This window comes from Chroicocephalus ridibundus, chromosome 6, assembly GCF_963924245.1.
Source record: "Chroicocephalus ridibundus chromosome 6, bChrRid1.1, whole genome shotgun sequence".
Lineage (NCBI taxonomy): Eukaryota > Metazoa > Chordata > Aves > Charadriiformes > Laridae > Chroicocephalus > Chroicocephalus ridibundus.
The window spans coordinates 12,092,625-12,119,765 of NC_086289.1; the positions used below are offsets into that span (position 1 = coordinate 12,092,625).

At 46.6% G+C, this 27,141-nt stretch overlaps 1 protein-coding gene across 2 annotated transcripts in view; it reads left to right on the top strand.

Moving 5' to 3' along the window:
• Positions 1-2,642: 2,642 nt before the first annotated feature.
• Positions 2,643-27,141, top strand: part of XPNPEP1 (X-prolyl aminopeptidase 1) — a 33,387-nt gene continuing 8,888 nt past the window's right edge. The window contains exons 1-13 of one of the 2 annotated variants that reach the window (XM_063338414.1): positions 2,643-2,752; positions 4,113-4,208; positions 6,846-6,976; positions 12,666-12,729; positions 14,456-14,560; positions 14,886-14,978; positions 16,408-16,551; positions 16,947-17,042; positions 19,302-19,383; positions 20,320-20,530; positions 23,920-24,009; positions 25,303-25,353; positions 26,475-26,533. In XM_063338414.1, the coding sequence (XP_063194484.1) occupies positions 6,860-6,976; positions 12,666-12,729; positions 14,456-14,560; positions 14,886-14,978; positions 16,408-16,551; positions 16,947-17,042; positions 19,302-19,383; positions 20,320-20,530; positions 23,920-24,009; positions 25,303-25,353; positions 26,475-26,533 (1,112 nt within the window). In that variant the 5' untranslated portion in view covers positions 2,643-2,752; positions 4,113-4,208; positions 6,846-6,859. The remainder of the gene's footprint in view (positions 2,753-4,112; positions 4,209-6,845; positions 6,977-12,665; positions 12,730-14,455; positions 14,561-14,885; positions 14,979-16,407; positions 16,552-16,946; positions 17,043-19,301; positions 19,384-20,319; positions 20,531-23,919; positions 24,010-25,302; positions 25,354-26,474; positions 26,534-27,141) is intronic. The other variant, XM_063338415.1, reaches the window with a different exon arrangement.

A 27,141-nucleotide genomic window follows, 5' to 3' on the forward strand; every position in this document is an offset into this window, starting at 1 on the left:
AATATTCTGCAGGGTGAGCATAGTGTGGTCTGTAACACAAATGCAAAACACGGCTGTAGTTTAGCCTGAGGGGGACAGTGATGTGATGATGCTTTTCCAGCCCAGACTGATGGGATTCTATAGGTCCCTTGTGGGCAGGGCTGGAAGATGGGGTGACAATATTTGGGAAACAGGAATCAGCTTCACCCAAGGAGATTAATGAGGAAAGAAAAGTCTTCCTGTTATAATGGTTGTGGTTACCAGCCTCCCCCTCCTCTCTCTCCCATCCCTCCTCAGGGACAGCCTGCAGCCCCATCACCATCCAAGGACCCTTCCCAATGCCGGGATGCTGGTTGCAGGACAGACCTTTTATTCTTTTCTGTTGGATTGCCAGCTTTGCTGTGCTGTGTTATGCCCTAGATTTTACTCCAGAAATGTATGAGATAGACCTTCACAATGTGGACAGCCACAGAAGGTGGCAGTTGCTGGCCAGGGCTGGCTGCAGAATTTGGGGATGGTGGAGAAGCTGGAATTGCTGAGCTTGAAGAACGGTCAGAGAGAAGAGGGAGCCAGACCTTTTCCAGATGTGCACAGCAGAAGGGCAAGGGGCAAGCTGCAATGAGGAAATTCTGCTTGGATACAGGGAATAATAAACCTTTTTGCTTCAGGGTGGTCAGCACTAGCACAAGCTGCCCAAGGAGCCTGTTCTTCTCCTCTTTTGGAGGTACTCAAAACCCATCAGGACAGTCCCTAAGCAACCTGCTCTAGCTTTGAAGCTGGCCCTGCTTTTAGCAGGGGCTTAGATGAGAGACCTCCAAAAGCCTCTTCTCCCCTGAATTATTCTACATTTCTCTCATCCTGTTTTTGCTTCATGCTTCCCCTGGAAATAAATGAATAGTCAGGGAGGCCCAGGTGGTGTGGTAAAAGCCTGGCTTGTGTTGGCAGGGTAGATGCAGCAGCAAACATTTGGCAGTTTGTGGGTAAAGCTCTGCAGGCTACAGCATTGATGTGGACCGAGGGAGTGGAAGGAGGAAGGGCAGAGTAGCTGCTGGCTGTACTTTTTCTCTTCTGTAAAAATGCATGCAGACTGAGGGACCAGGGACCCAGGGACATGAGCTGGCCACGTACCCCCAGAGGCTGCTTTACCAGCAGGATGCCAGGTCCAGCGCCCAGCCTGTGCATCTTTATGGGCCTGGTCCCGAGCACCATGCAGCCAGCCAAGCATCTCTTCTCCTAACAAGTCATAGAATCATAGAATTGTCTAGGTTGGAAGGGACCTTTCAGATCATCAAGTCCAATCATCGACCTAACACTGACAGAAACCACCACTAAACAATCACGGAATCACGGAATCTTCAGAGTTGGAAGGGACCTCTAGAGATCATCTAGTCCAACTCCCCTGCTAGAGCAGGATTGCCTAAACCACATCCCTCAGGGCTGCATCCAGGCGGGTCTTGAAAATCTCCAGAGAAGGGGACTCCACAACCTCCCTGGGCAGCCTGTTCCAGTGCTCTGTCACCCTCACTGTAAAGAAGTTTTTCCGTGTATTTGAACGGAACTTCCTATGTTCTAGCTTGTGCCGATTGCCCCTTGTCCTGTCGCTGGGAACCATTGAAAGCAGCCTGGCTCCGTCCTCCTTAAACCTACCCTTTAGATACTTGTAAACAATGTGCCTCACCACTACATCTACCCATCTTTTAAATAACTCCAGGGATGGCGATTCCACCACTTCGCTGGGCAGCCTGTTCCAATGCTTCATAACCCTTTCAGTGTAAAAATTTTTCCTACCGTCTAATCTAAACCTCCCCTGGCGCAACTTGAGGCCGTTTCCTCTTGTCCTATTGCCTGTTACTTGGGAGAAGAGACCAACCCCCACCTCGCCTGGGTCCCCAGGATGTGTGGGGAGGCCCTGAACTACGGTGGGTCCCACTGAGCACCACTTTTTCCTCCTCTATTCATCCTCTGCAGAGTCACGGTGACACTGGGTGCAGTGAGGAACCCCACGGAGGAGGGGTGGCTGCAGCCTTGCCGGAGGGTCCCTGGGGTCCCAAGCACACCCCTCCGGCCTGGAGGCAGTCACAAAGCAGCTTTTGTTTTGCTTTTGTTGTAGCCTCTCTTGGTGGTGATCGTCTCGTTTTTGCCGTTATGTGGCAGCCTCACGTTTTTGTCAACAGGGTTGACTTAAAGCCCACCTGCAAAGCGCCGCCAGGGGCTGAGGAGAGGGGCTGAAGGTACTTTCGGGAGGGAGCACACATGGCAAACGGCCAGGCTTCACCGCAGTTGCACACAGACCCTCCAGAAGTTCTACCCGGCCCTCCTCCCCTCCAAGCGGAAAACTGGCGGTGTTTTATCTTGAGAAGCAGATGGCGCCTGTTCTGCCGAGACGCCCTCAGCAGAGCAAGAGGACGCCGGCACCTTCCCGCAGCCGCGCTCAGCACCGGGAGCAGCGCTGCGGGATACCAAACGCCGGCGGTTCGCTGCGGGGGGAGCTGCTGCGACACCCCCCGCGCCCCGGCTCCTTCACCCCCGCTACCCCCCGGCCTCGGCCGGCTCCGAACCACGAGCGACTCCCGGCGCCGGCCGAGCTGCGGCCGGGGACTGCGGAGCCCGCTGCCCGAGCCCTCTGACCGGGGCCGGCGGGCACCGGGCAGCCGCTCCCGCTCCCGCTCCGCGCTCCCCCCCGTGACGTCCGCCGCGACGTCAGCAGCGGGTGGCCGCGGCGGCCCACGTGGGCGCTGACGTCGCGGGCGGACGGCGGGCGGGCCAGCGGCAGGTGAGGAGCGGCGGGGCGGGGGCGGGGGCAGGGACAGGCCCCGGTGGGTGCTTCAGCCTTAACGGCGGAGAACGTGGAATGTACGCGGAGGGGCGGCTGTGGCACGGCCTCGGCCTGGCTCACGGGGTCGGCGGGGGAGGTCGGGCCCTCTCCTGGTATCCGGGTCCTGTTCCGGTATCCAGGCCCTGTAAACCAGGCCCTGTCCCGGTGTCCAGACTCTGTAGGCCAGGTCCTGTCCCAGTATCCAAGCCCAGTCCCGGTATCCAGAGTCTGTAAGCCAGGCCCTGTCCCCGTATCCAGGCCCACTCGGGGTATCTGGTCCCAGTTGGGGTATCCAGGCCCATGCAGCCCTGTCAGCCCAATGTGGGGCTCGGAGAGGCTTTCATCTCAGGGGAGCAGGCCAGGCTGGGGGTTTTGGTGAGTTTGGGGTGCAAGCGGATATTGGTGGGATTTGTGCCTCAGTGCATGGCTGCGAGTGCTTGGGCTGCCCTGCGTGTGGCCAGGCCAGGACGGAGAGGCCTGGTTTTGAGGTGATGGTGTTGCCAGTTCCTGGCAACGCAAACTTACGTACTTATTTTGAACAAGTTTAGTCATAAAAGAGAAAACGAAGAGGAGATTGTCAGAAGGATGGGCATGTCTGAAGCAAACAGAACATAAACGCTCAGGGTGATCTAGCAGCAGCCACAGGCAGACCCAGATGCAGCCTGACATCCTGGACTTGCGTCCCTTCCCTGCCATGGCACTGACGCGTGCCCCGACACAGCGCAGCAGGCCTGGTGTCCCCTACCCTCGCCATCGATGGTCCCTGGGATTGCAGCAGCCTATCACTCTGTGTCCCTGTGGGAGGCAGGAGGTGGTGTCTGGTTCCTCTGGCAGCATTTTTGTGGTTGCTCTTTGCTCCACGTGTCTGATGGAGATGCTGTCCAGGCAGGATCTGGCCTGGGCCCTTGGAGAACTGACTCCTGTGGTCTGAGTGAGGTGTAGATAATGTATGTCTAGACAGTGACAGATTTTGGGATCCAACCCTGACTGCCATCACGCTGCAGTGATGCTTTGCGTGTTACTTCTGCTCTGCCTTAGTTTCTCCATATGTAAAATGGGGAGTGGCCTCTGACAGACAGATTGCAAAAACAAATTGGCATAAAACAGCACACACTTGCAAGATTTAATCGTAAGTCTTGACAAGCAAATGCCTGGCCCTTGACATTCTCTGATGCACCATGGTTCACCCTTGGTGCATCTCTAATCTTGCCAGTCGAACGTGGTGTTAATGCATTTTCAGCTCTTTGCTGGAGGATGAGAATGTTTTATGGGGGTCAAAGTTTGTTAGCTGTTTCAGTTTTGCCCTTTGCTTTCTCAGGCACAGTGGAGCTTATGAAGGCCAAGCAAAGAGCTGAATGGTATTTCGTGTAAGCAGAGGCAAGAGGCGTCCAGACGTGGGGAACTACAGAGGCAGGTAACACAGTAGTCCAATACCTTTGAAAAAGTTAGGGGAGGAAATGGGACTGTTTCTTACGCTGCTAAATCCACTACCTTCATTTCAGCTGTGTTTGGTTTCAATCACTGGAGTGATTAAATAATGACAGAAAGCTGTTTTAACTTTGTAGAGCCTTATAATTATGGCCAAGAAAGGAGAGGTCACCTGTTAAAAATTATAGGGGGACCACAGTAAATGACTACCCAAGATCTGGGAGAAGATGATTTCTCTTTCTCTGGAAATTGAAGGTGATTTTATGGGAAAGTTTGTAGAGGACTTTTTAAAAGTTATTTCTTAAACTGTAGGGTTTATCTAAAATAGGTGTCCTCCTTAATATGGGTTTTGTTGCTAATCTAGTTTAGTTGTGTTTTTGATATTGCAATCAGATCTTTCAACAGTTGAGAGTACTTTTTTAAATTATTTTTTTTGTCCTTGAGATAATCTCTTGCCTGCTAAGAAAACTGTGGCTTGTCAGCAAGGAGCTTTATTAAAAGGCAAAGCCTTGTCATTCCTTGCCTATTTTAATGAGACTTTCAGGCTCCTGGAGACAAAACACAGGTCAAGAAAGGAAGCTGTGTCCTTATGAGTTTGTAGAAGGAGATTCTTTTCTGTTGGCTAGTCGCTATGTTGTTGCTCTGTCTGAACATAAATCAGCAGCAATGTTACAGCAGCTCGTTACAGAGGTCAGACAGAAACAATCACAGTATAATGAAGTTCTGTGTAGCTTGCAAACACTGTATAAAATGATGAAATTTGTCCTAGAAATAAGTCTGAATAGTGTAGTGTAATAGTGTATCTAGTGATGATAGTGTAATCTAATCCCAGTAAAGGCACTGTAGTCAAGATACCAATTTGAAGATTTAGTGTATGGTGCCTTTTGAGCTTGATTTGCTTCTTGTGGTCTGGGTTTTAAAACACAACATATCTGTGGGCAGACAGTCACGCAAAGTCTGGTTTGCTCTAAACTTCCTGTGATGAGATGTGTGAATGTTGGTCTTTGGTTGAGATTTTTACACCTAATAATGTATCAGATCTTGGTTCGGGTCCTGACTTGGTCACAGCGCTCCTGTGTGACCTTGTTCAAATCATGTCTTCCTATGGCTTGTGAAATGGAGGCAGCTTTTCTGCCTTTCCGTTTAGATGGCAAACATCACAGGGCAGGGACTGTGCCTTACTGTGCTTTGGCGTAAGAACGTAATGTCACTTGGGGCTCCTGGTAGTTACTGAGGTGTAAATAGAATAAGTGCCTGGATAAGCAAAAATGTTTGAGACTTGCATGCTATTTGCTTCTCCCATATATGATTTGTTTGTGGACGTGGCTGGGAAATGAGCTGTGAAATGAACTGGTCAGAATAAAATACTCCATAGCATGGCATTCAAGCAGCACAGAGCGTACCCACCATGCCCTGGAAAGTGACGGCATTAAAGTTGTAAGATCCCAGCACGTTCTTAAAAATGTGAAAGGAATGGGTAGAGAACCGGGAAGGGGATTATCCCACTTTGGACATATGAGTGAAGCAAAGATGGAGAGAACCTCTGAAGAGGTTCAGGTTACTTAATTTCCATAGGCTTTCAGGCCAGGCCTCCCCCACAGTTTAAGCATCCTATGCAGACAGCTGATGCCTGTCACTGTAGCCTTCGCTCATGCTACCGCAGCAGCATGGCCTGATGCATCACTGTGCGTGGCACCCACAGCGGGCCCTGGCTGTTGACAGTTTCTGGGTAGCAAATTGAGAGGCCAGTGTTCACTGCAATGACAAAGAGCATCCAGCCTTTGCCCCACTCCAGCCTGCCTTGTACCAGCTGAGATCTGCAGAGCATTTGCCAAAGGTCTTTAGAGACAGTTCTTTTAAGGCTCCCTAGTTGTCCCCTGCCAGTCGCTTGTGAGAGCTCAGTGGGCCGTTGCTACTGTTACAGTTGTGTTCTTGCAAGGTGAACTAACATGCAGCCCAGAGGTAATTATGGACAGTGAATGCATCCTTGTGTATGTCCTTGGGAGCAGATTTATTTTGTCTGAGTTAATCTCGTCACCAATCCATTATGAAGTCCTGGGCTATAGTGAAACTTCTAAAAATTGTATTCTTAACTGGTCCATTTCTTAGTTCCTGACATGCATGGCTTGCTGTCCTAGCAGCCTGTGCTCCTGTGGCAAATAAGCCACAGTATCTCTGCCCCCAGGGTGAAAGGACTGAAAGTTTATATCTGTGCATGTGAAGGGTGGGGTTACTTCTAATCTGTGGGTACTTGGGACCTTCAACATCACATGCCAGGACCTTTCCTGCCTGTCAGAGGGCATGGCTGAGGTGCTCTACACATGCAAGAAGGGCTGGCAAGTGTGTTAAGCTTGTGTGTATCATCACTGCAGGGCATGCCACTTGCACCAGGTGGGAAAGGTCCTTTACAAGATAACCAGCTTTGACTCTCTGGCCTCAAACTGATCCCTCATTCTCAAGGAACATGGATAAAGTGACAAGAGAGGAAAAATTCTGGGCTGAGAGGGGTGACATTGGCACAGTTGTCCTCAAGGGGAGTTTCCAGTGGTGACAGCCTCCAGCCTGTGCACGTGGGTGGCCTGGGATGGCTGGAGAAGCCCTGAAGTTTTATGCTTTGTTTTAGTTGCAGGTAGGAAGATGAGTCCAAAAATTACAACAGAGCTGCTGAAGCAACTGCGTCAGGTGATGAAGAATCCTAAGTATGTCCAGGAGCCTGTCCAAGCCTACATAGTGCCCTCCGGAGATGCTCATCAGGTATGCACGGATGGATTATGGGAATGACTGGACTTCCATTCCCTGCAAAAAATATAAGCCAGAGATAACTAAAATCATCTTTCATTCACTTGCTTTAATGGTTCTAGCATAAAACCCAGGGTAACCTGAGAAACATCACATTGGAAAAAGTTTATGGAATCTATTCAGTAGACTGAGGTTTTTATGTTCTTGTAACAAATCAGCGTTGATGTTCCACCAGCAACTTCTCATCAGATTGTCTCCAGGGAGCTCACGCTGCAGAAAAGGGAGCTTGCGAGAGCACTTGCTGTCTCCATCCTGGCTGTTGGGAAGAATGGATTCACTGGGGGAGGAAAAGGCATTATCTGAGCTTTAGTTTCTCCATTAGCACTTCCTGATCAACACATACTCTTAAGCGAGGTGACGAAGGATTAGTTGCAGAGCTTTCCCTTTGCTAGATCCAGTTTTTGCTGGAATTTGCTGCCTTATGCTAAAGCCCTTTGGATCCCATGCAGAGGGGCCTTTGGAGAGGCAGGGAAGGAACAGGCCACAACACCACTTCCCTTTCGATGCTGTTCTGCATCAGCTTGTTCTGTGTGCCAAAGAGGGGAGTCTGGGCCCAGGGTGGTGACCTGTGGTGGTAATTCTGTTACGTGCTGCTTCCACTGTTAAGATTTTTGTAGTCCATGACATCAGTTTTAAATTGCTGAACTGCCTTTTATCTCCCTTGCCTGCTCATATGCTAGTTTCACTCTTCTGTCTGCTCTGACCCAAGAACTGCCAAGGGTTTTTCCCTCCTCAGCCATTTTCAGGAAACAAAAGACCTGAAGCTTTCCTGGCTCACACCCAAAGCTCTCTTTTACCCCAGGATGCATGAAAGCAAAATGCAACTGAATCGGAACCTTTGCCCTTAACTTGGCAGTGGGGTAAGCTGGGCCCAGACTTGCCTGTGCCCTGGGACCATATGTGCAGCATCATGTTTCCTCCTAGGGAGATCCAAACTTGGGCAGGTAGAGGGAAGGCGTTTTCTGCAGCTGCTATTGTGTGCTGCATTCCTGCCTCAAGCTGCATCTGTCCATATATAACTCTGGTTTCATTTCACTAGATGTTAAATGCTGTCATGTGAGTTGAAGAATGTGACCCTCAGGACTTCTGGGTTTTTCTGTTGCTCTCTTTTCCTTGACAGAGTGCAGTTAAGCAGAGAACCCCATGTTGCTATTTCCTGCCGGGCGAGTTGGTCAGGTTTCTCTGCAGAGCAAATCTATCTGAATGGAAATGATTACTAAAAGCTGCTGATTCTGGCGCCTCCTGACTAGCTAGTGCAGGATTTTGTCTGTGAGGTTTGGGAATTGGCGCAATTTTAGGCATTGGCGGAAACCTGTTGATCCCAGAACAGGCTTACTGATTCCAGGTAAATTGTGATGAGCTGAGATTTGCAGCTTCCCCACATTCCAAGCAAGCATTTGTTTCCTCTACACAAATAAGAACTTTACAGCCCTGCAGTCAGATTTTGCTCTAAGGCAGCTCCCTCCATGACTCAGAAGACCGCAGTTTAATGATACCCAAGCTTTTGGTGGCTTGAGCCATTTCCTCCCCACAGCCTAAGCTACTTGTTGCTGTCCTTGCCTCTCCCAGCTGTTCCTGAGGCTGTCCTAGGATCCACATCAGAGAACATGTCGACAAAGAGGGCTTTCCCTCCTGTGGTGTTGACAAAGGGTTTAGATTGGGGGAAACTTTATTCCCTTCTAGGTTGCAAGGAACCCCTGGATTGGACTGATGCTGATACACCATGATGCTGCAACTTGCTGACTAATTTCTCTTTGTAACACTGGGAATGTTTGAGCTCTGGGCTCTGTGATGCTTTTAATATTGGTTTTCCTGCCAAGGCTAGAAGGCTTAATACTGCCAGGAGGCTTGCCACCAGTTGTATCCTTTGCTTTCCATGCTTAGTTGTGTAAGGAGGTGAAAGACTTGCAGAGCTTCTCAAACACATCTGGCTCTCACTCTGTCTTAACCAAGGCTGCTAATACCTTGGATTTGTGGCTCTTGCAGCCAGCCCTGAATGTTGGCTGCTTTGATTTTTTTGAAACTTTTGATGCTGGTGATAAGAAATTGACTGTTTCCTCGGAGACCTGGGTGGTCCAAAGGCTGGGGAGAATGGAGGGCAGTCCAAGCCAAAAGTAGGCTGAAGTCCATACAAAGAGCCCCGCTTTCTTTAATCAGTACTGGGTGGAACTTGTTGCTGGAGGTGTCAAAGGAATATAAAGGGGTGAAATGCCATGCTTTTGGGAATGAGGCATCTAAGTCCTTTGTGGTTTGGGTAAAAATGCCTGTCTGAGCTTTTGGGGTGTTGCAGTGGTAAATGCAGGATCCATTTTCATGTTGAGTAATCCAGTTTACATTGAATCTGGAGTTTGCCCATGGAGGAATATTCAGAGATTGGAGAAGCTTTGTTCTTAATGGGAGGGAATGATATTTGGATTAGAGCTTGGGTTTGGAGCCAGTCACAGCTTAACTGGGGCTGGCTTCCACCCCCAGGCCTTGACTCAGTGAAAACAAATTTGGTCAGATCTGGCTGGTCTTCCACATCAAGGAAGCACCTGCCCAGCTGAGGGCCCCATGTTTGGGTTGGCAGAGATGCTGTCTTCTGCTCGGGGTTGGCTTCTCTGACACATGCTTATTGGGAGCTGAGAAATCAGCAGAGTTATAAAGCAAGAGAGGAGACGGCTTGCGCACAGGTTGCACTGACCTGTTCCAGATCTTAGCAATGCAGTTAGGTTTTTGGCAGTGAATTGTGACCTCCCTCCAAGTATACAACAGTGTTTGTTCTTTAATGGCATCAGTGTCGTAGTTCTAAGGGCAGCGAGCTGCACTTCTCATTGCTGATCTTGGTTGACATTAGATTAGAATAAACTTTAACATGTTAATGGCCCAACCATGCAGGCTTTGGTGGTAAGCACCTGTGATTTTGGGGGGTTCTTCCTGGCTTAGCTGGGGGTTTCTGTGTTGCAGCCCCCAGTTTTGCCTGTGTGTCAAGGACTGACAGGTGTGGTGGAAAGCAGACATGAAAGGCTTGAGGAGGGCCAGGTTGAAGGCCATCAGAGCTGCAACACAAGCCCCAGGGAAATACCTTGTTCTGACTGTGCTGTGGCCTGTACTTTGTGTGGCATACACAGGTGTTTCCCTTGTAATTTTAGCTTGTGCAAAATATGGTCTCATCTTTGCACAGTGGGGGTTGCTGCATGGAACAAAACAGGTGGGTGTGCAAGAACTCAGGCTGACAGATGAATGAACCATCTTCCCCTCCAGATCCCTTGTAGTCCCTTTTAAAGCCTCTCTCTTTCATTGTAAACTCTTAAAACATTCCCTGGATTTGTCTGTGAATGGGACTGCACGAGATATTTCCCACGCAGTCAAGGTCTTTGTTAGTTTAGGTCAGCTTTTACCAGATCTAAAACTGATAGACTTCTTTTTTTTTTTTTTTTTCCTTGTAGATGAATTTTTTTAGAAAAACTTATTTCAATCCATTTCATTATTCTGTGCTGTTAATGCAGCTAGCTCAGTGTTAACCCTTCCTATGAATGTGAGATTGTTTGCACAAGCAAACCAGCCTGTAGTCTCTGCTGGGCTGATCAAGAGGAAGGGAAGAGAAATCACTTGTCTGATTTGATACATACTTAGTGATATGATCCACAATGGGAGATTTCCAGCATCCCCTTTAAGTGTTGGCCCTTGGGACATGGTGTCTCAGCTTTGAGCTGAGAAGTGTAGGAGACAGGGAGTCGTAGCAGTCAACAGGTTGAATAGTTTTTAGGAATTGTTGAAATGGGGAATCCTCCTTAGGTCTGGCATCACTCTGCCTTCATGTTCTGTCCTGCTGCTGTGAGACTGGCAGCCGTGGAAATGGACGCTTGATTCTGTTCCCAGAACAACTTCTTCCTCTCTATCTGCTGATGTCTCTGTCATTATTTTAAGGGGGGGTTAGTGGTGACGGTGCTGCTGTGGTGGGCTGAGGTGGATTCACCATGTCAGCTAGAGGCGTGCAGAGAGCAGTTTTCCCTTCTCCATACCAGGTGGGTATCTTGACCTCTCTCCTCCCCACAGCTGCTGAGCATATGTCATAGCCCTGTGGGGTCTGTGGGGCTGGACAAGAAGAGGCATGGGGAACTGGACTGACTCAAAGATGAGGGCACACGTGGTCTTAATAGCCCCACTATTTCTAACGGCTTTCATTAGTGGTTGGATAAAATAGAGGATTTATTGTGAGCATATCACAAGGATCTTCCCTGGCAATGAGGACCGAAAGTTACTGAGCCAGATCCTCTTTTGCACCATGGGTTTTGCTGTCCCAAAGCTCAGCTCAGTTTCAAAACATTAGTGGTGAATGGTTGGTAGCTGCTGCCTAGGGTGTCTCCCAGGAGGGGAGAGACATAGCTGTTCTGGAGGGGTTTTGACCGTGGGGTGGTTGGGAGCAGAAATAAAAAGTTGATCCCAGGAGCTGTGATGTGTGCTTCTCACTCACTCCTGTGCTTTGAACCCTCTGCCTTCTTTAGAACGGTGAAGAGTAACAGATTGGAAGGGAGTATTTTCTAACAATCCGATGATTTAAAAATAGCCCTAGCCAAAGACAGGGAAATGCAGTATCTATCAAAGTAGGAACTAAAATCACCTGAGAATTGGGCTGTGATTTCAGTCCCCAAAGTTTTTTCTCTTGCCACAGCACAGCTGGGGGCAGAGGAACAGACTTTAGTTTCAGACCATTTGTAAGGTACAAATCCAGGGGTTTTGCAGCTCAAACATCAGTGCTGTCAGCCTGGATTAAGCTGATTTGCTGAGTTGCACTAGTTAATTAACAGGCCTACTCAGCATTTCTGACCTCCGAACTTGCCAGAATGGGATCCCATAAAAATTGTGTGGGGGCCATTTCAAGGTACGGTTGTTCTTTTAATTTTGGCAGCTCCTGTGGATGTCAGGTATCTGTGCATTCTCAGGCTCTTCTGTAGTGCTGCCAACACATGTGTCCACAAACACAGGTTGTGATGGGTTTGAGATGAGAATGGACTAGTAGCCTTTGATTCTCTCTCACACACTAAACCATGGTCTGGTGGTTTCTGGCATAGTTGGATTTTGAGTAGGCAAAGAAGTGAGAGGATCAGCACCTAATTATGAAAGGTGCTAAGGTTTAAAGTTTCTACAGTTTTACCACCTTGATGATTTTTTTTTTTCAATTGTCCTTGTGGAAAAGAAACTCTTAAAGGAATTCTTATAAATGCCAGTGAGGGGGCTTCACTGGAGATAGTGAGTTTTAGAGATTTTGTGTGCTGATTACTCTGGTCCCCAAGATCAAGGGGTGCTTCTGGTTTCTCTTCCTTTCACATTGCAGCTTCAAAGGCAGCATTTGTTTGTTGCCCAAAGGGGAGGCTGAGTGTGAAATAAACATCTGCAAACTCTGAAGCACTTCAGTGTTTATAGACGTTTGTGGGAGAAAAGTGCTGCAGCTTAAAAAGAAAACAAACCCAGTTGGACATAAATACAATATAATCACAGATGATTAAATGTTCCAGTGGAGTAGAGCCCAGGATTTTTTAACTCATTTCTTTCACTCTGTGGCGTTCTTTAGGAGAAAAAGCTTATCAAAGTATTTGTCATCAGCTGATTTCCCCACCCGGCCCCGCTGCTATAAATAATTGCTGCCTCTTTTGTTTTCTAGAGTGAGTATATTGCACCGTGTGATTGCAGACGAGCATTCATCTCTGGATTTGATGGCTCTGCAGGTACCTTTCCAGAACTTGGGTTCTTTCTAATATACATCATTCCCCTCTAAAGAAATAGTCTCATTCATGGCATAGAGGCAGCATGGAAAAGGAAACCCATCCAGCTTGTTTGGACTGTTTTCTTCCCGTTTCAGCATCTGCAGAATTATGTCTTGGCTACCCGCTGGAATTATGTAATATCAGAGTAATAACAAGTTTTCAGAAAATGTTTGACCCCTGAATGAACCGCTCGTAAAGTAAAATCCTGTTAACTCTTTAATGTGGTGCTTGTAACCTACAGTCATTTCTTTTGATGTATAGCCAGTACGAACAGATTTTCACATTGCCCATTGGGCTGGTGAATAGTAGATGGACTCTAGCTAGCCTTTCTGTTTAAACAGAGACAGGGCCAGAAACACTGCATTTGGAAACTGAACATTGCGGAAAAGTTTGCTTATCTTGCTGAGACAGGATGTTTTCTTGGCTGTAGGGTAGGTCTGTGTTTCAAGAGACCTAGTTTTTACCCTGGCTGTACCCTAAGTTCTGCAACTCACTCTGCTGTGTGATTGTTGGAAAGTCACTTGAGTCTATTGAGGTCTTTTTCTCCCCCTAATTGTAAATCGGTTTAATAAATACTGCTACCTATGTGTTTGGAGGGTCCATTCATCAGTTTCTATGAACTACTCTGGGACCTCACATAGAAGGCGATAAATCCAGGACTGCGGGCTGCTGTTAATGAATAACATGAATCCTGTATTAATTTCACGCCTTCTGCATGGCCTCTGCATAACCTTCCTCTCTACTTTGGGCCCTTGTTATATACTTGGAAGGTCTGTGTTCCCAGCCTAGCGCTCAGTGAGGTTTCGCACAGGATCTCACCGTGTGTTTCCTGCTTCATCTTTACAAGCTGAAGCAGCTTAAAATGGGGTTTGTGTTGGGGGAGTTTGGTAGAAGACAATGCAATTGTATTTGGAAACTCTGCTCTGCTAATCTGGGTTTCGGTTTCTGGTTACTGAAAGTATGGTCAAGATGCAGAGACTCAAAAGACTTGGATTCAGTTTCTGTTTGTGCCTTGGTTTGGTTATTTTTTTTTTTTTTTAAATTACCAAGGGCAAGGCAGCTAGAGTGCCTTGCTGAGATGTCACTGCTCCTCAGCTGTCTGTTTGTATCCCTCCATCTGGAGTCAGTGGAATGGGGCAGACACTGAAAAGAGCAGAAGTTTATGTTCATATTTCCTGTTCAGCCATCTCTGCTCGAGCTGTAGCATTTGGGAAAGGGGTGCAGCTGACAGCTGGGAGTGATACCCACGTCTCCTAGTGTAGTAACAGCTGTTTCTTGTGGATGGTCAGAGCCCAGGCTTCCTCCCGTATGAAGATGGGATGAAGTCCGGGGATGTACAGTATGTGTTACTGTGACAACAGCCAGGTGGAGACCACAGTCTCTGTTACAGAAGGTTTGGAAAGCCCCATTTATCGAATTCCACTGACTGGTTGAGATATGCTTAAGTTGAATTCATCTGAGGCAATTCATTAAGCATACTTTTGCATACTCTCTTGATAGGATTTGGAAGGTCATAGTGCAGGAGGAACAGTGAATATCTCCACTGAAATGGGACTGACTTTTGAACAGTGAGCAGAGCTGCCATTTGGGAATTGGTGTGCATTTCAAACACTCTCCCTGCTGTCTGTGTCTCTGTCTGGTGGCTGCCCATCTCTAAATCACCACATCTTTCTGCCTTCCTACCTAGGTACTGCCATAGTAACTGAACAGCATGCAGCCATGTGGACAGATGGACGCTACTTCCTGCAAGCTGCACATCAAATGGATAACAACTGGACACTCATGAAAATGGGTACATAGGAGGCTGGGATACTGCTCCACTGATAAAGAGGGAACAATCACAGGCTCACTTCACACATGTTACAGCTTGTGCTGTAGGGGTACCCTATCGTGCAGGAGCTTAGGGACATCTTGGATACACTGCTGCTCCTGTTTTAGTGTCCTGTGACTCTTCTTGCCCATGGGTCTGGACATTCATTAGTAGATGTATCTGATGTGTTAGCTTGGACTTTTTGGGAAGTGTGGGAATGCTTCAGGGTGACTGCTTCTTTGAACCTCTTTTTTGCCTTTTTTTTTTTTTTTTTTTTTTTTTTTTTTTTTTTTTTTTATCCATGGAGGTCTGAAAGATACGCCGACTCAGGAGGATTGGCTAGTGAGTGTCCTTCCAGAAGGCTCGAAGGTGGGAGTGGACCCTTTCATTATTCCAGCTGGTTGGTTTTACTTTATTTTATTACTCTGGGTTGAGGAACTAGATTTTGCTTCCTTGCTTCTCTGGCTAAGCTGTTGTGTGATGGTATGTAGCTAACCATGTTTCAGCCCAGATGGGGTGGTGGGTTAAACTGTTATGCAAAAAAAAAAAAAAAGGTTGGATTTTGGTTTTAGGCATGTATCATGAGAGCTCTACAGCAGTGCATCGACTCCAAAGCACAAGGGATGAGAACTACTGTCTGGGCTTGCAGTGACCTTACTTGAAAAGCAGATTTATAGAATAGTTTGGGTTGGAAGGGACCTTTAAAGGTCATCTAGTCCATCCCCCTGCAATGAGCAGGGACATCTTCAACTAGATCAGGTTGCTCAGAGCCCCGTTCAAACTGACCTTGAATGTTTCCAGGGATGGCACATCTACCACCTCTCTGGGTAACCTGTTTGAGTGTTTCACCACCCTCACTATAAAAAATTTCTTCCTTATGTCTAGTCCAAATCTACCCTTTTTCAATTTAAAGCCATTACCCCTTTTCCTATTGCGACAGGCCCTGCTAAAAAGTTTGTCCCCATCTTTCCTGTAGGCCCCCTTTAAGTACTGGAAGGCTGCAGTAAGCTCTCCCTGGAGCCTTCTCTTCCCCAGGCTGAACAACCCCAACTCTCTTAGCCTGTCCTCATAGGAGAGGTGCTCCAGCCCTCTGATCCTTTTTGTGGCCCTCCTCTGAACCTGCTCCACCTCCTTGGACCATAGAGTTCTGATCCACCTCCTTTTGTCTGTGCTGTGGTTTGTCATGGGCACTTACAGTACAAAGTTGCTAAATGCCTTGGACAGCACGTGAGCCTGAACACCCAGGCAAAACTCAAACTGCTAATCCTGCTTGGTGATCTTGGCATCTCTGTAGCTCTCATTGTAGGAAGCACCTTCCGGGAGAAGGTACCATTTATATCAGATGAATGGGTGTCCATCCATGCTTCAGTGCGTGGCACTCAATCCAGAGGTCACTGGAGGCAAGGGAAGACATTTGCTTGATTCAGATGGGCTAAAGGTCAGTCTTGTGGCTGTGTGGAAGCCCATCTCATCTCTCGACTAGCTTAGATCTACCATGGTTCTGCACTGGGGTAGAGGGCACCCGTACGGCAGTCGCTGGGGTGCCTTATTCCAGTGACTTCTGTCTCCCAGCTGGAGCAGCTCTTCAGCTCAAGCATGAGGCTCCAGGGCTGCAACGTTCTGTAGCTGCTGCTGGCTGTAGTGTCTGCATTTGTGGAACTGTAATTGCAATAGCTTCTGCTTTGTTTTTAAAGGGAATGGGAAGAAGGAGAGGCTGGAAGGAAAGGAGGAGACTCAGATTCTAGAGTTTGCTCCCTGTGAACAAGGCCATTGTTGAACCAGTGTGTGTTCTTTAAAGCCATCACTCTTGACTCTTTTTGCTTTGGCAGACCAGTGGAAGAGGATGTCCAAAGCCTTAAGAAGTGCTGGCCATGACCTTGTGCCTGTTAAAGAAAACCTGATCGATACAATCTGGACAGACTGTCCTCAGCGCCCCTGCAAGCCTCTCATCACGCTCGACCTGAGTTATACAGGTGAGAAGCTTAACTCCCAATAGACAGGGACTGTTTCTACTGCCCTATCCCCTTTTACTTTCCTCTTACGAAGCAGTGAGAAAAACAGTACTGCAGTGCAATATGATCCACTATGAATAGGTCAAGAAAGTGATCGGACCTCAGCTAATGACCCCTTTGTCCTCAAAACTTCAAATAACCATTTGCTAGAGGCTAGATAACTTCAAAACAAATCCATAGATGTCTGGAGGGCAGCTTCTTTGACATAGTTCATATCAATTACTAGAAACGAATGAGGAGCACGAGCCAAACACAGTGTGTTTTGGGTACCTCCAAAATCCAATGCATCGGTCTGTGTTTATGTCATCATCCCCAGTAAAGTTAGTGACTGTAGCTTTTCATGTTGTGTTTTGCAGGGGTCAGCTGGAGAGACAAAATTGTAGCCCTCCGTTCAAAAATGGCTGAGAGGAAGGTCCTGTGGTTTGTGGTAACAGCCTTGGATGAAGTAGCGTGTAAGTCTTTACATCTACCTCCTCAGTTCTTCCTACAAAATAAGCATCATTCCTGCCTTGGAAAGGAAGAAGCCTGCCAGGGTGGGAGGCACTCATGACAGGCAACATGTTTGTTAGAGGTCAGTTAACTTGTATCAAGTGCAGTGGTGATAACAGGTCACAAACAGTGAGCCTATATTTCTATAGAGTGCCTTTTTACACCAGTACAGCTCCTGAGTACATTTTTTTTCCCAGGAAATGCAGCAAATCGCTACGTTTGAAAAACAGCCCAGGCAAAGGGAAGAGAAGGTTATCTATAAAGCCCGGGGCAGTTTGAAGGGAAAAGAAAGACCTGTGAGTTTTTCTGTCTAGAAAACATCCTGATGCTGCCTCACCCTATGGGAAGATGGAGGCTGTTTTCTGCTGTGGAGGCTGGGCTATAAACAAAGCAACGCAACACGTGGCTTTGTATACATAAGGCCAGGGTGGGGTACACAGCATTCACAGTAATCTTCCTAATTGTCACGACTTTTTAAGTTGGTCTCTACCTCTCCAGCTTTTGGCAAATGCTTTGGTTAAAACAAGTAAGTCGAGGCTCAACTTGTATTTCCAGATCATTTCAATGCAGGGTCCCACTAGAGAGTCCCCTCCACGTTTGGGGCCCCAGGATGACTAGGTCTCCACACCCTGGCTCCCAGCCCAGTGCGTAGGAAGGGAGAACGGCCAGAAACAGCAGTGGTTCTCCCAGGACTGTTGTCACTAGTGCTGTGTATCCTTTGTGCAGAAATCACCAATGTGCAGATTGGTGCAGTGGGAACATACTGCTGGCAGAGTGTGAGTGCTGCTAATGCCTGTGCCCTGCATCTGAGCTGAAAAGGTAGAAATGAAGGTGGCATGTTCCTAGCTCCAGCACTGCCAGTGCAACATCTCTGGCGCTGGGAGAAGCTGGCTTGCTGAGGTCTGTGGGCTCTCCTGGATCTGGGACACTGAGCAAAGAGCTTGTTTCATGAAAAGAAACACTTCTGAGAGTGGTGATATGACTCCTCCCTGGGGAGGCCTGTGCGAGCAGAGATTGAGTGTCTCACCTTTTCAGGCGAATCTCCAATTAAATTAATGATAAATTGTTGCCCTGAGGTGGTTTCAGATTAAATGTCTCCAGCAAAGCCAAGCTTGGTTATGAATTGAGGGTTTTAAGATGGACCAGAGAAGGTCATGAGAGAAGCTTATTGCCGGGTGCGTGGTTAATTTCCTATCGTAAAGGGGGGAGGGGGAGAAGTTGTCTTTAATTTTATCTAATTCAATTCACTGTTTTAAACTCCAGACAAGATTGTGGCGACAGAAAGAGAGCCACAGAGGAGGCTGTTGCCTCCTTACTGCGCTGGGAGTCGGCTGAGCGAGGAAGTTTGTACCCATGCATTAAAGAATTCTTTGTGGCTCTTTCCTGCTTTCAAGTGACCTACTCCTTCCCTGGGGAGAATCAAACTCTATTTTTACTTTTGTGGCAGAATTTGCACAGTTCGATGAATACAGTGCTGGGTTGTGATTTAGGACATGTTGGTTCTTTTCCCAGCTGTCCTGCTGGCTGGCCTTATTGCCTTGAGTAACTCATTTCAGCTAGTTGGATACCCTGGGGTTTTTATTTGACCCTAAAATCAGGAGTTTGGAGATGCTGAACATCTGCTTCCCCTCTTGACTTTGCCTGGAGTTGTGAGGGATAAAATCTTTCTAAAAAAAGCCCCTAAGACTATGCAGCCTGAATCTGAGATGTTGGAGGCACCCAAATGAGAGGCCTTTTGGGAGTATTTTAGTCTTGCGTATTGTGTCTCCCTCTTCCCTCAAGTATCAAAACAAGCATTGGAATGGAATGATAACTTGTAACTTTGAAGTCTTCTGCTGTTGAGAAGTGAGCTTTTATTGCAATTTCACAGACCAGAAAGGGGAAGAACTACTTTTTTTTTTTTTTTTTTTTTTTAAACGTGTGTCCTTGTCTTTTTTGCCTGTACCTGCTTTATTGCAAGCCAACTCTCCTTCAGAAGTTAAACCCCAATTTCCTTGCTCGGTGAGAGCGTTTAAACTGCAGTGCTGGTGCCATCTCCTGGCAAAAATTTAGGATTGCCGGAGAAGAAGCAGGCCGTGGGACAGCTGGGTGGGAGCTGGACCTGCGGCCTGTACCCATGACAATTCATTGTGTGACTGTGTTTTACTGAGGTTATTTTTGACTTTCTCTAATGTTGCAAAAGATGAACCAGGACTGTGATTCTTGGCGTTCTTATTTTCCAGGGCTTTTCAACCTCCGAGGCTCTGATGTTGAGTACAATCCTGTGTTTTTTGCATACGCCGTCATAGGAATGAACACAATCAGGTGCTTGTATTCCCCTCTTCTGTCCCCCAAGATGCATTTTTCTGTGGCAGAGCTGTTCTAGCAAAGCATTTGTCTTTTTAAAACACCTACGTTCAGGCGCTTTAAAGTCCCTTCTGAGCACTTTTGTCTTCAACGTTAATTTCTCCCCTGATCAGAGCTAGAGAGGCAGCCAAGAGCTCTGCTGTGTTCCTCAGTACCTCAGCTGACTTGCTGGGTGACCTGGGGCGGGATGGCTGACCCCTCTATCTGTCACCCTGAGATAACCTGGAGGGCCCTCTGAGCCCTGGGTGAAATGTGGGTAAGAGCCAACGCCTGGCCTCAACATTGGAAAAACATTTCTCTAATGTCATTGATGAGTCACTTCAAAACTGCAGGGACTGTGTAGGAAAGTTTCAGGGCTGGTTTATGACAGAAGGCTTCTTGCCTGCAACTGCCCTGTACAGTGAGCCTCAGCAAGGACAAGTCTTCTAGAGGCATCTCCAAGCTGCTAGCTAGCAGGTTAAACCTCGCTGGGGGAGTACAGGTGGTACGTGAAGGTTGAGCTGAACTTTCAAATTCAGTGAAAGCAAGAATAACGTGGTACTTAGAGCTACAGTACCTTTTCCGTTTCCAGATGTTGCACTTGAAAAATAGAGAATAGCCATCATTTGCCTCTGTTACTCTCTCCTGCTTGACGTGCAGTGATGGGATGCAGCCATTTTGAATGTGTCATATGACAAAACCACTATCAGCTCCTTTCCTCTCATCTTAATTTCAAAACAGGATTTAAGCTGTGTGAAGGCCAGTGGTTAAAACAATATAGAACGAAGTATAGCGCATAATTAACAAACTCCTTTCTCCCTGAAATGTCACCAGAATTGTTCCTCCTTCCCTCTTATACTCCAGCCACTGTCAGATGTGGTCCCACCTACCTGCTCTGTCTGTTTTGTTTCTAAGGCTCTTCATCGATGGTGACCGAATGATGGACCCAGCTGTGAGGGAGCACTTACAGCTCGATTCCACCCTGGAACCTGAATTTAAAATCCAAGTAATGCCCTATGGATCTATCCTGTCAGAGCTGCAGGCTGTTGGTGCAGGACTCTCACCCAAGGAGAAAGTGTGGCTCAGTGACAAAGCCAGCTATGCTCTGACTGAGGCCATTCCCAAGGTTAGTGGCCCTTGCAAGGGAAAATACTTTTCTCTTTTCTGCCCAGCATTGTCAGGAACAGTGTTAATGAGGGCAGCTGGTCTCAGCTTCCCTTCTGCAAAGCATGATGCGGGCTGGAGGTTGTGCGGAAGGGATCCAGCCGTGCTGAGGTATCAAGGGGTTGTTAATCCTGGGGTTGCTCTCGCTGGAGCTGCCCTTCCAACTCGCTAAGCCGATTTGCCCAAAGAATTGTCAGCTTAAGATAAGACAAGTGCAGTGAGAGAGGGGAGGGAGAGCAGGGTGAACTTGGGTCACTGTGCCCATGGCTGGAACATCAGCCTTATGTAGACCAACAGTAAGAGCTGGAAACTTGCAGAAACTGAAGCAGGGAAGTTGTGCAGGACCTTTAGGATGGGGCATTGGGCTTGATCTGAGTGTCTAAAGATGGTTTCCCTTACTTATTTCAGTGGCTTGAGGATATCAGGCAATTTGTGATGTCTGTCAAGAGACAGGGTGACGGAGTTGTTGCAGCAGGGAACCTTGTTAGGACACGGATAACCTGCAGGCACTGGTTGTCCATGCAGTGAGTGCATCTGCTGTGAGACAGCTGTAGCATCAGACTAATTTCTGTACAGCTGTACTTGCTGTATCTTACCCTTGTACTTGAACTTGTCTGTCTGGGAGGCCTGCAGTCCACCTAATAATCCAATAGTCATGGAAGGAGATACTTAGGGAAGGACACAGCAGCAGCTATGGACAAATAAGCTGTATTCCATGCATCTTGTGTACATCTCTTGTTTGCTGCACATTCTGTGGAACGCTGTCCAGTTTACAGAGTTACCTAGTACCGAACAGATACTGTGAATAAATATGGCTGCGAATCAGGGACCAATGAGTATTTTCCAGATGTTACCTTGGAAGGCCAGACCTGCTGAACAGAACCTGAGTTTGTGCTGGGTTAATAAACAGTCCAGGCTTCCCACCTGAGAATCGCAGGGCTCAGATGAAGGGGTTGCTGAAGGAAGAACTAAATTGTAAGAGGTGCTGGGCTGCAAGTTTGCATTTACCTGCCACCAGGTTTCTGCTGCCACCAGGTTTCTGCTGCCACCAGGCAGGCAGATATCTCCTGCCTGTTTCATGTACTGCTTGGTTGTGCTGCAGGTGTGTATATGATACAGCCATACCTGCGGCAACAGAGCTAATTCATGGGGCCTGAAAGCTCTTTCTGTATGCAGGAGTTTTAAGAGTAGCCTCAGATTTGTGTCTCCCAAAAGACAAAATCCCAAGAGCAGGGTCTGTTTGTGTATCCCCAGGCTGCCACAGTTTGATACCAGCACAAAACTCTGCTTAAACTCTCTTTCTCTAAAGGCCAAAATAGCAGGAACTATGTATTATTTTTCTCCAGAGATGACATTGACTTATATACCTTAATAGCTTCATTGCACTTGGTGCACCAGGACAGATGGTAAAACCAAACAGGTCTGGCAAGTTTTGTTGCTTTGAACGTATCCATTTAATACAGGATATATTTTTGTGCCTTTGCACTGACTTGAGCAAGATATACAGTCTTTTGCTCCTGCCCAGGGTTAAATCTTCTGACACCATCAATTCATTTGTAGGTGCAAATCACCTCTTAATACAGAATACTGATATTTTGCCCACTCTCTTTCATTCAGGGTAGCAGAAAGCATAGAGTCTATGGAGCATTCAGTATAAATTGTTGTTGCTCTTTTGACTTCAGAGTAGAATACCCCTTGCTGTAGCTGGAGTCAATGAACTAACCCCAGCTTGGGTAAGTTGCTGTAGATGATTTACGCAGAGCATTCCTATGGAAAAGTACAGCAGGTCTGGCCTAGCTTAAGGAATGTAATGAGTTGTAGTGACATTATTTACCCCTTTAGCACTGAATGTTTTGGCTGATCCTGAGTCATTGCAGTGCTACATGCCCTCTGTATGCAATGTGAGAGTCCCTGCCTCAAGGAGCAAACTCTGTTCGATAGAAAGCAGGGGAGGAAGGACTGAAATGTCTTGATAAAAAAAACACTGAAAGAGCCAAAGGTTTCCCGGTTCCTCATGCTGGGTATTTTTCTCTAGCTCTACACCACTTTACACCAGCTGAGCAACTGTCCTGGAGTGCTTTGAAGAACCACAGTGCTGGAAGTCCATCTACTACCTGTCTCCATCAAAGCCAAATATTGACATTGGCAAAAATCCAGTCCATTATTAAACACAGATCTGCAAACCCTTTATAGATTTGCCTACAGTTGCATGTAAATATACTTTTCACAGAAGATTAATAGAACCTACCAGTATCTGTAAAAGGCAAGCCAATCTAAGAATCTGACTGTTGAGAAGTTTTGTCTTGACTCTCATAAAAGGACTTTCCTGACTTTCTTGTGGCTTCTTCAGTACTTTAGTTTCTGCATGATGTAGTGTCTTGCTATTTTTAAGAATTTGGAAACTGTAAGTCTCTAGGATTTGTGTGAAATTGGTCTTTGCTGAGGGTCTACCAGGCCTTTCCCGTGAATTTGTGTGGTGTTTATTTGTATGCTGGTGTATTGAGAATTAAAAAACGTGTTGCCTGGGCTGTGCTTATGTAGGTACTCATCCCATCTCCCTATATATAATGGGTAGAGCAGAGAACTGTGAGGCAAAAGACATCCTTTTTTATTCCTTCTTCTGATGCCAAGCGTGACAAGGCTTGGGCAAGTCACCTCAGTTGGTGAATTTCTGAAGACATGCTCAGAACCAGCCAGGCCTTCCTGCTAATGTAAGGATAGCTGGTGTTGGGGAAGTGCACAGTGGTAAGGGATCAGTTACTAGTTCTTAATGCAGGGCCGCCCAGTCCAGGCATAGGAAAGCTTTGTCTCAAACCATTGATGTAGGCTCCTTTCAGAAGTGGACAGCATGTAAAGCTCAGATTTGCCAAAGGCCTCTCATGTTTCTTGGCCCCTTGATGTGTTTGTCAGAGCTGCTGATCATTAGAAGTGGTGATGCTCAGTGCTGGAGGAGACAGAGCCTTGGGAGACCCTCCAGGTTTGACTACAATGCTCTGTACCTGGGATTGGCATTTCTCATTGACTGTCTCTGGGCCTTTAGCGTACAGCAATAACAGGAAACCCATAGCTCAGACATTGGTAGATATGGTATTTAGGATATGCAGATCTTCACCCTGCTTCATGACAATCTGTTGACCCCTTTAGTTCCTTGGATTTCCCTGTGGCTGTTCTTCCTTCAGTCAGGGACTGTTTCTCCTCTGTTACCCAGTGCACTTAGCTGACTACTGGCAACCAGTATCTCACAGCACTTAAGGTTGAGAGAGACTGCCTTGTGGTCCAGGCTGAGTTATTAAACCTGTAGGATTATGTAGTCTGAGTAATCCACAAGTAATCCTTGTCCTTCTGCTGCAGGCTTACCGATACCTCACCCCGTATACCCCCATCTGCATTGCAAAAGCTGTGAAGAACTCATCGGAAACAGAAGGCATGAGAAGAGCACATGTAAGTGAAGCCTTGAGAGCCTCCTTGCACATGGCAAGAGGTTTGCTTTACGTTTAGGGAAAGAAATTACATTTTCTTTTCAGATTTAGTGTTTTGGATTAGAAAGCAAATAAGAATTTGGATGGCAAAATAAAAATGGCTTTCTGTCGGGCATCTACTGCTGTTGAAGCAGTTTTTGTGCTTGTTTAGCGTTCCCTTGGAGTAAAGAACAACATTTGTAATAGTGTGAAGAACCAGCCTTGCTCTGTTGGAAGACTGGGCAGACTTGAGAAGTGTTGTTTAGAGTAGGAACTCTCAAAGGGATGTTCTCTCCCCTTTGCTAGTTCTGTTGTCTTTCTCAGTGGAGTCTTCAAATTGTTATCACTTGAATAAACACAGCCTAAAGAATTCTTTGACACAAACACAGGCCAAGATGCTCAGAAGCAGCCAGCGGCCTCAAACCACTCTGTTTTTGTGTAATCATCACGACACTCTGGAAATGAGGCTGACTTCCCAGGAAGCTTCATATTTTCAAGCAAAGAAGCTGCCTTTAAAACAGGTTCATGGTGGGGCTGAAGTTTTCTCTTGTTTATTTCCTATTAATTTTCAAGCAGCAGTTTTCACAACAGGAGAAATGTGCCAGTTAAAACAGGGCTGGCAATTCTGTACTTGTCCCATATTTTCTGCTAGTTTCTTGGGAACTGCTGCTTTCTATTTCAATGCTTTTCTTCTCTGTTAGTTAAGGGGAAATAAAAATACTTGTACTGAGCAGAGACACTTTGTCACCTGCCACCTGGGGACAAAATTGTGCCTCGCTCTTGTACACTTGTCTTCTGCTTCTTGCCCCTGCATGCTGCAAGCATGTAGAAGGAAGGAAGAAAAATGGGGGCCATCAGGCAAGAGAGGCGCCAAATGCTGTGTGACAGAGGCTGTGTGGTGCCCGAGTGTCTGAAGGGCATGTTCCCCTGCCGCATCGCAAGATGTGTTGTGTGGTTACTTTCCATGATCCAAAATGCAAAATCTTGTGTCATGTGTGGGGTAAAGCCAATGTTTGCTGAGTTCTTGATAATTCTTCACAGTAAGGTACTTCCCAGCAGTATACCTTTATTAACGATTATTTAATTTTCCAGGTACGTTTCCAGTACTTGTATTACTTGCAGGATGCAGAACCTGGAAAGACCTCTTAAATCATCTCTTAGTTTGTGTTTCTGAAACTTGCAGGTTGAATTCTTTTGCATCAAAAACAGTTTATACTGAGACTTGATAAATCTTTTTTCTTCTCAATTCCCTTTTCTTTTGCCTATTTTAACATAGATTAAAGATGCTGTTGCCCTGTGTGAGCTCTTTAACTGGCTGGAGAAAGAGGTAGTGTATTAATTTTGTTTAACTTGGAGATTTTATTGCTATGGAAAATTCTTTGTTAGCATAAACTTTTTGATAGTCTTTATAGTGCCTTAGCTAAAAGTGGGGGAAAAAGTTGAGATTTTACCTGGGTTTTTTTGGGGGGAAATTAAATCATGCTGAATGAGTTTTTTTTTTTAAAATGTACTCCTATTCATTTTGCACAGACCAAAGCCAGAGCAGATGAGAAATTACCTGAATGGGCTTAGTGTAGTGTTAATACTGTCTTGTGCTGGTTTGGTAGTGTAAATTATGAAATAATATCCAGTTTGGTGCAGTACTTTGGGATTATTCTCATGATAATCAGTGTTGTCTGGTAGTATGGACAGATTTGGTGTTTATGAATGGAGAGGTGCAGTCATGCCCACGTGCGGTATAAATGGGATAAAGGAAAAACTACTCATATTTGCTCTGGGTTAGAAGTACACAGTGAAGGTGCAGAGTGCCACGTGTTACTCAGCGACTTACTAAGCTGTGCTCCTTCTCTGCTACGGCATGTCTAAGGCTTTACCTATGGAGGTGGCTTGATGACTTCCAGAAGGTGCCTTTTTACATGTTTGAGTACCTCAGGAAGTCTGACACGGCGGTTATGAGACCTAGCTCTTGCTCCCCTTGCCTGTTGTCCGGTCTTGGGGAAGTTGTGTCACAGGTTTTAATTTATCAAATGCCTAAAGTAAAATTTAGTGTCCTTTGTTTTTCCTGCAACTGCTTCCACTTCTAATTTAAAAGCATAAAAATTCTGCTAATACCATGGGCTGTTGGAGAGAACTGTTTAAACTTAGTGTAACCTGTCTGTGAAGAGATGTTGCCTTGTGAGATGTTAACTTCTGTATGTATCTCAGTGAAGTTAATACCGCACTGACAGCACAATCCTGCTGGGACTATCTCTGCTTCCCGCTTCTCACATGCGCTGCACGGCGTTGCTAGGTTTGTGTTTGTCATTACTGAGGAATGAGGACAGAAAACCTGGAAAGAGGCCACTTCAAGGTTGGGTTTCGTAATGCACAGACGAGGCCCAGTGCGTAAGCATACAGCATTTTCTTTGCTGTTGGTGTACTAATTCAACCTTCATCTTTGTCCACTAGGTTCCAAAGGGAACAGTAACAGAAATAATTGCCGCAGACAAAGCAGAGGAGTTTCGCAGGTAAAAAGTAAATCCCCTGTGAGGATGTTTTCTGGGTGGCATTTTTATCCTTTGTTTTTATTTTATTCTTTAGAAATCCAGCTCACTCGCAGATATAATTTACCTGAGGACAAACTATTACTGCAGGATTTCTTTGAACAGTTGAAAGAGTTGGGGAAGAATTGGGTCTCTTGGGAGATACCAAGTCCCAGCTCACTGGATACTATCTGCCTTCCTTTTCAGATAGCAATGAGGAGAGCTGCAGGTTAGGACACTTAAATACAAGACAGTTGATTTCTTACCACAGAGGACTTGATGTAAGAGTTAGATTTCCTCCTCTTCTGTTGCAGAATGAGCACCATTTGTATTGAGAAATACTCCCATGTGTACATCAGGAGAACCTCTAAAAATGCCTTTGAGTAAATAAGTAGCAAAGAAGAAATTGTTCAGGACATCTCTTCCCTGGGTGGTCTGGGTGGTGAATTTTCTGCTTGTAAGGAAAGGGTAGAGATGAAAAGCAGGTTTCCATATGGTTGGGAGGATAGAGCTTCGATCTGTAAAATTCTCCTACCTGAGTGTGTTTGCCCGGATGGCTTCCAAGGCTAAGGGGAAGGCTGAGGTGATGTGAA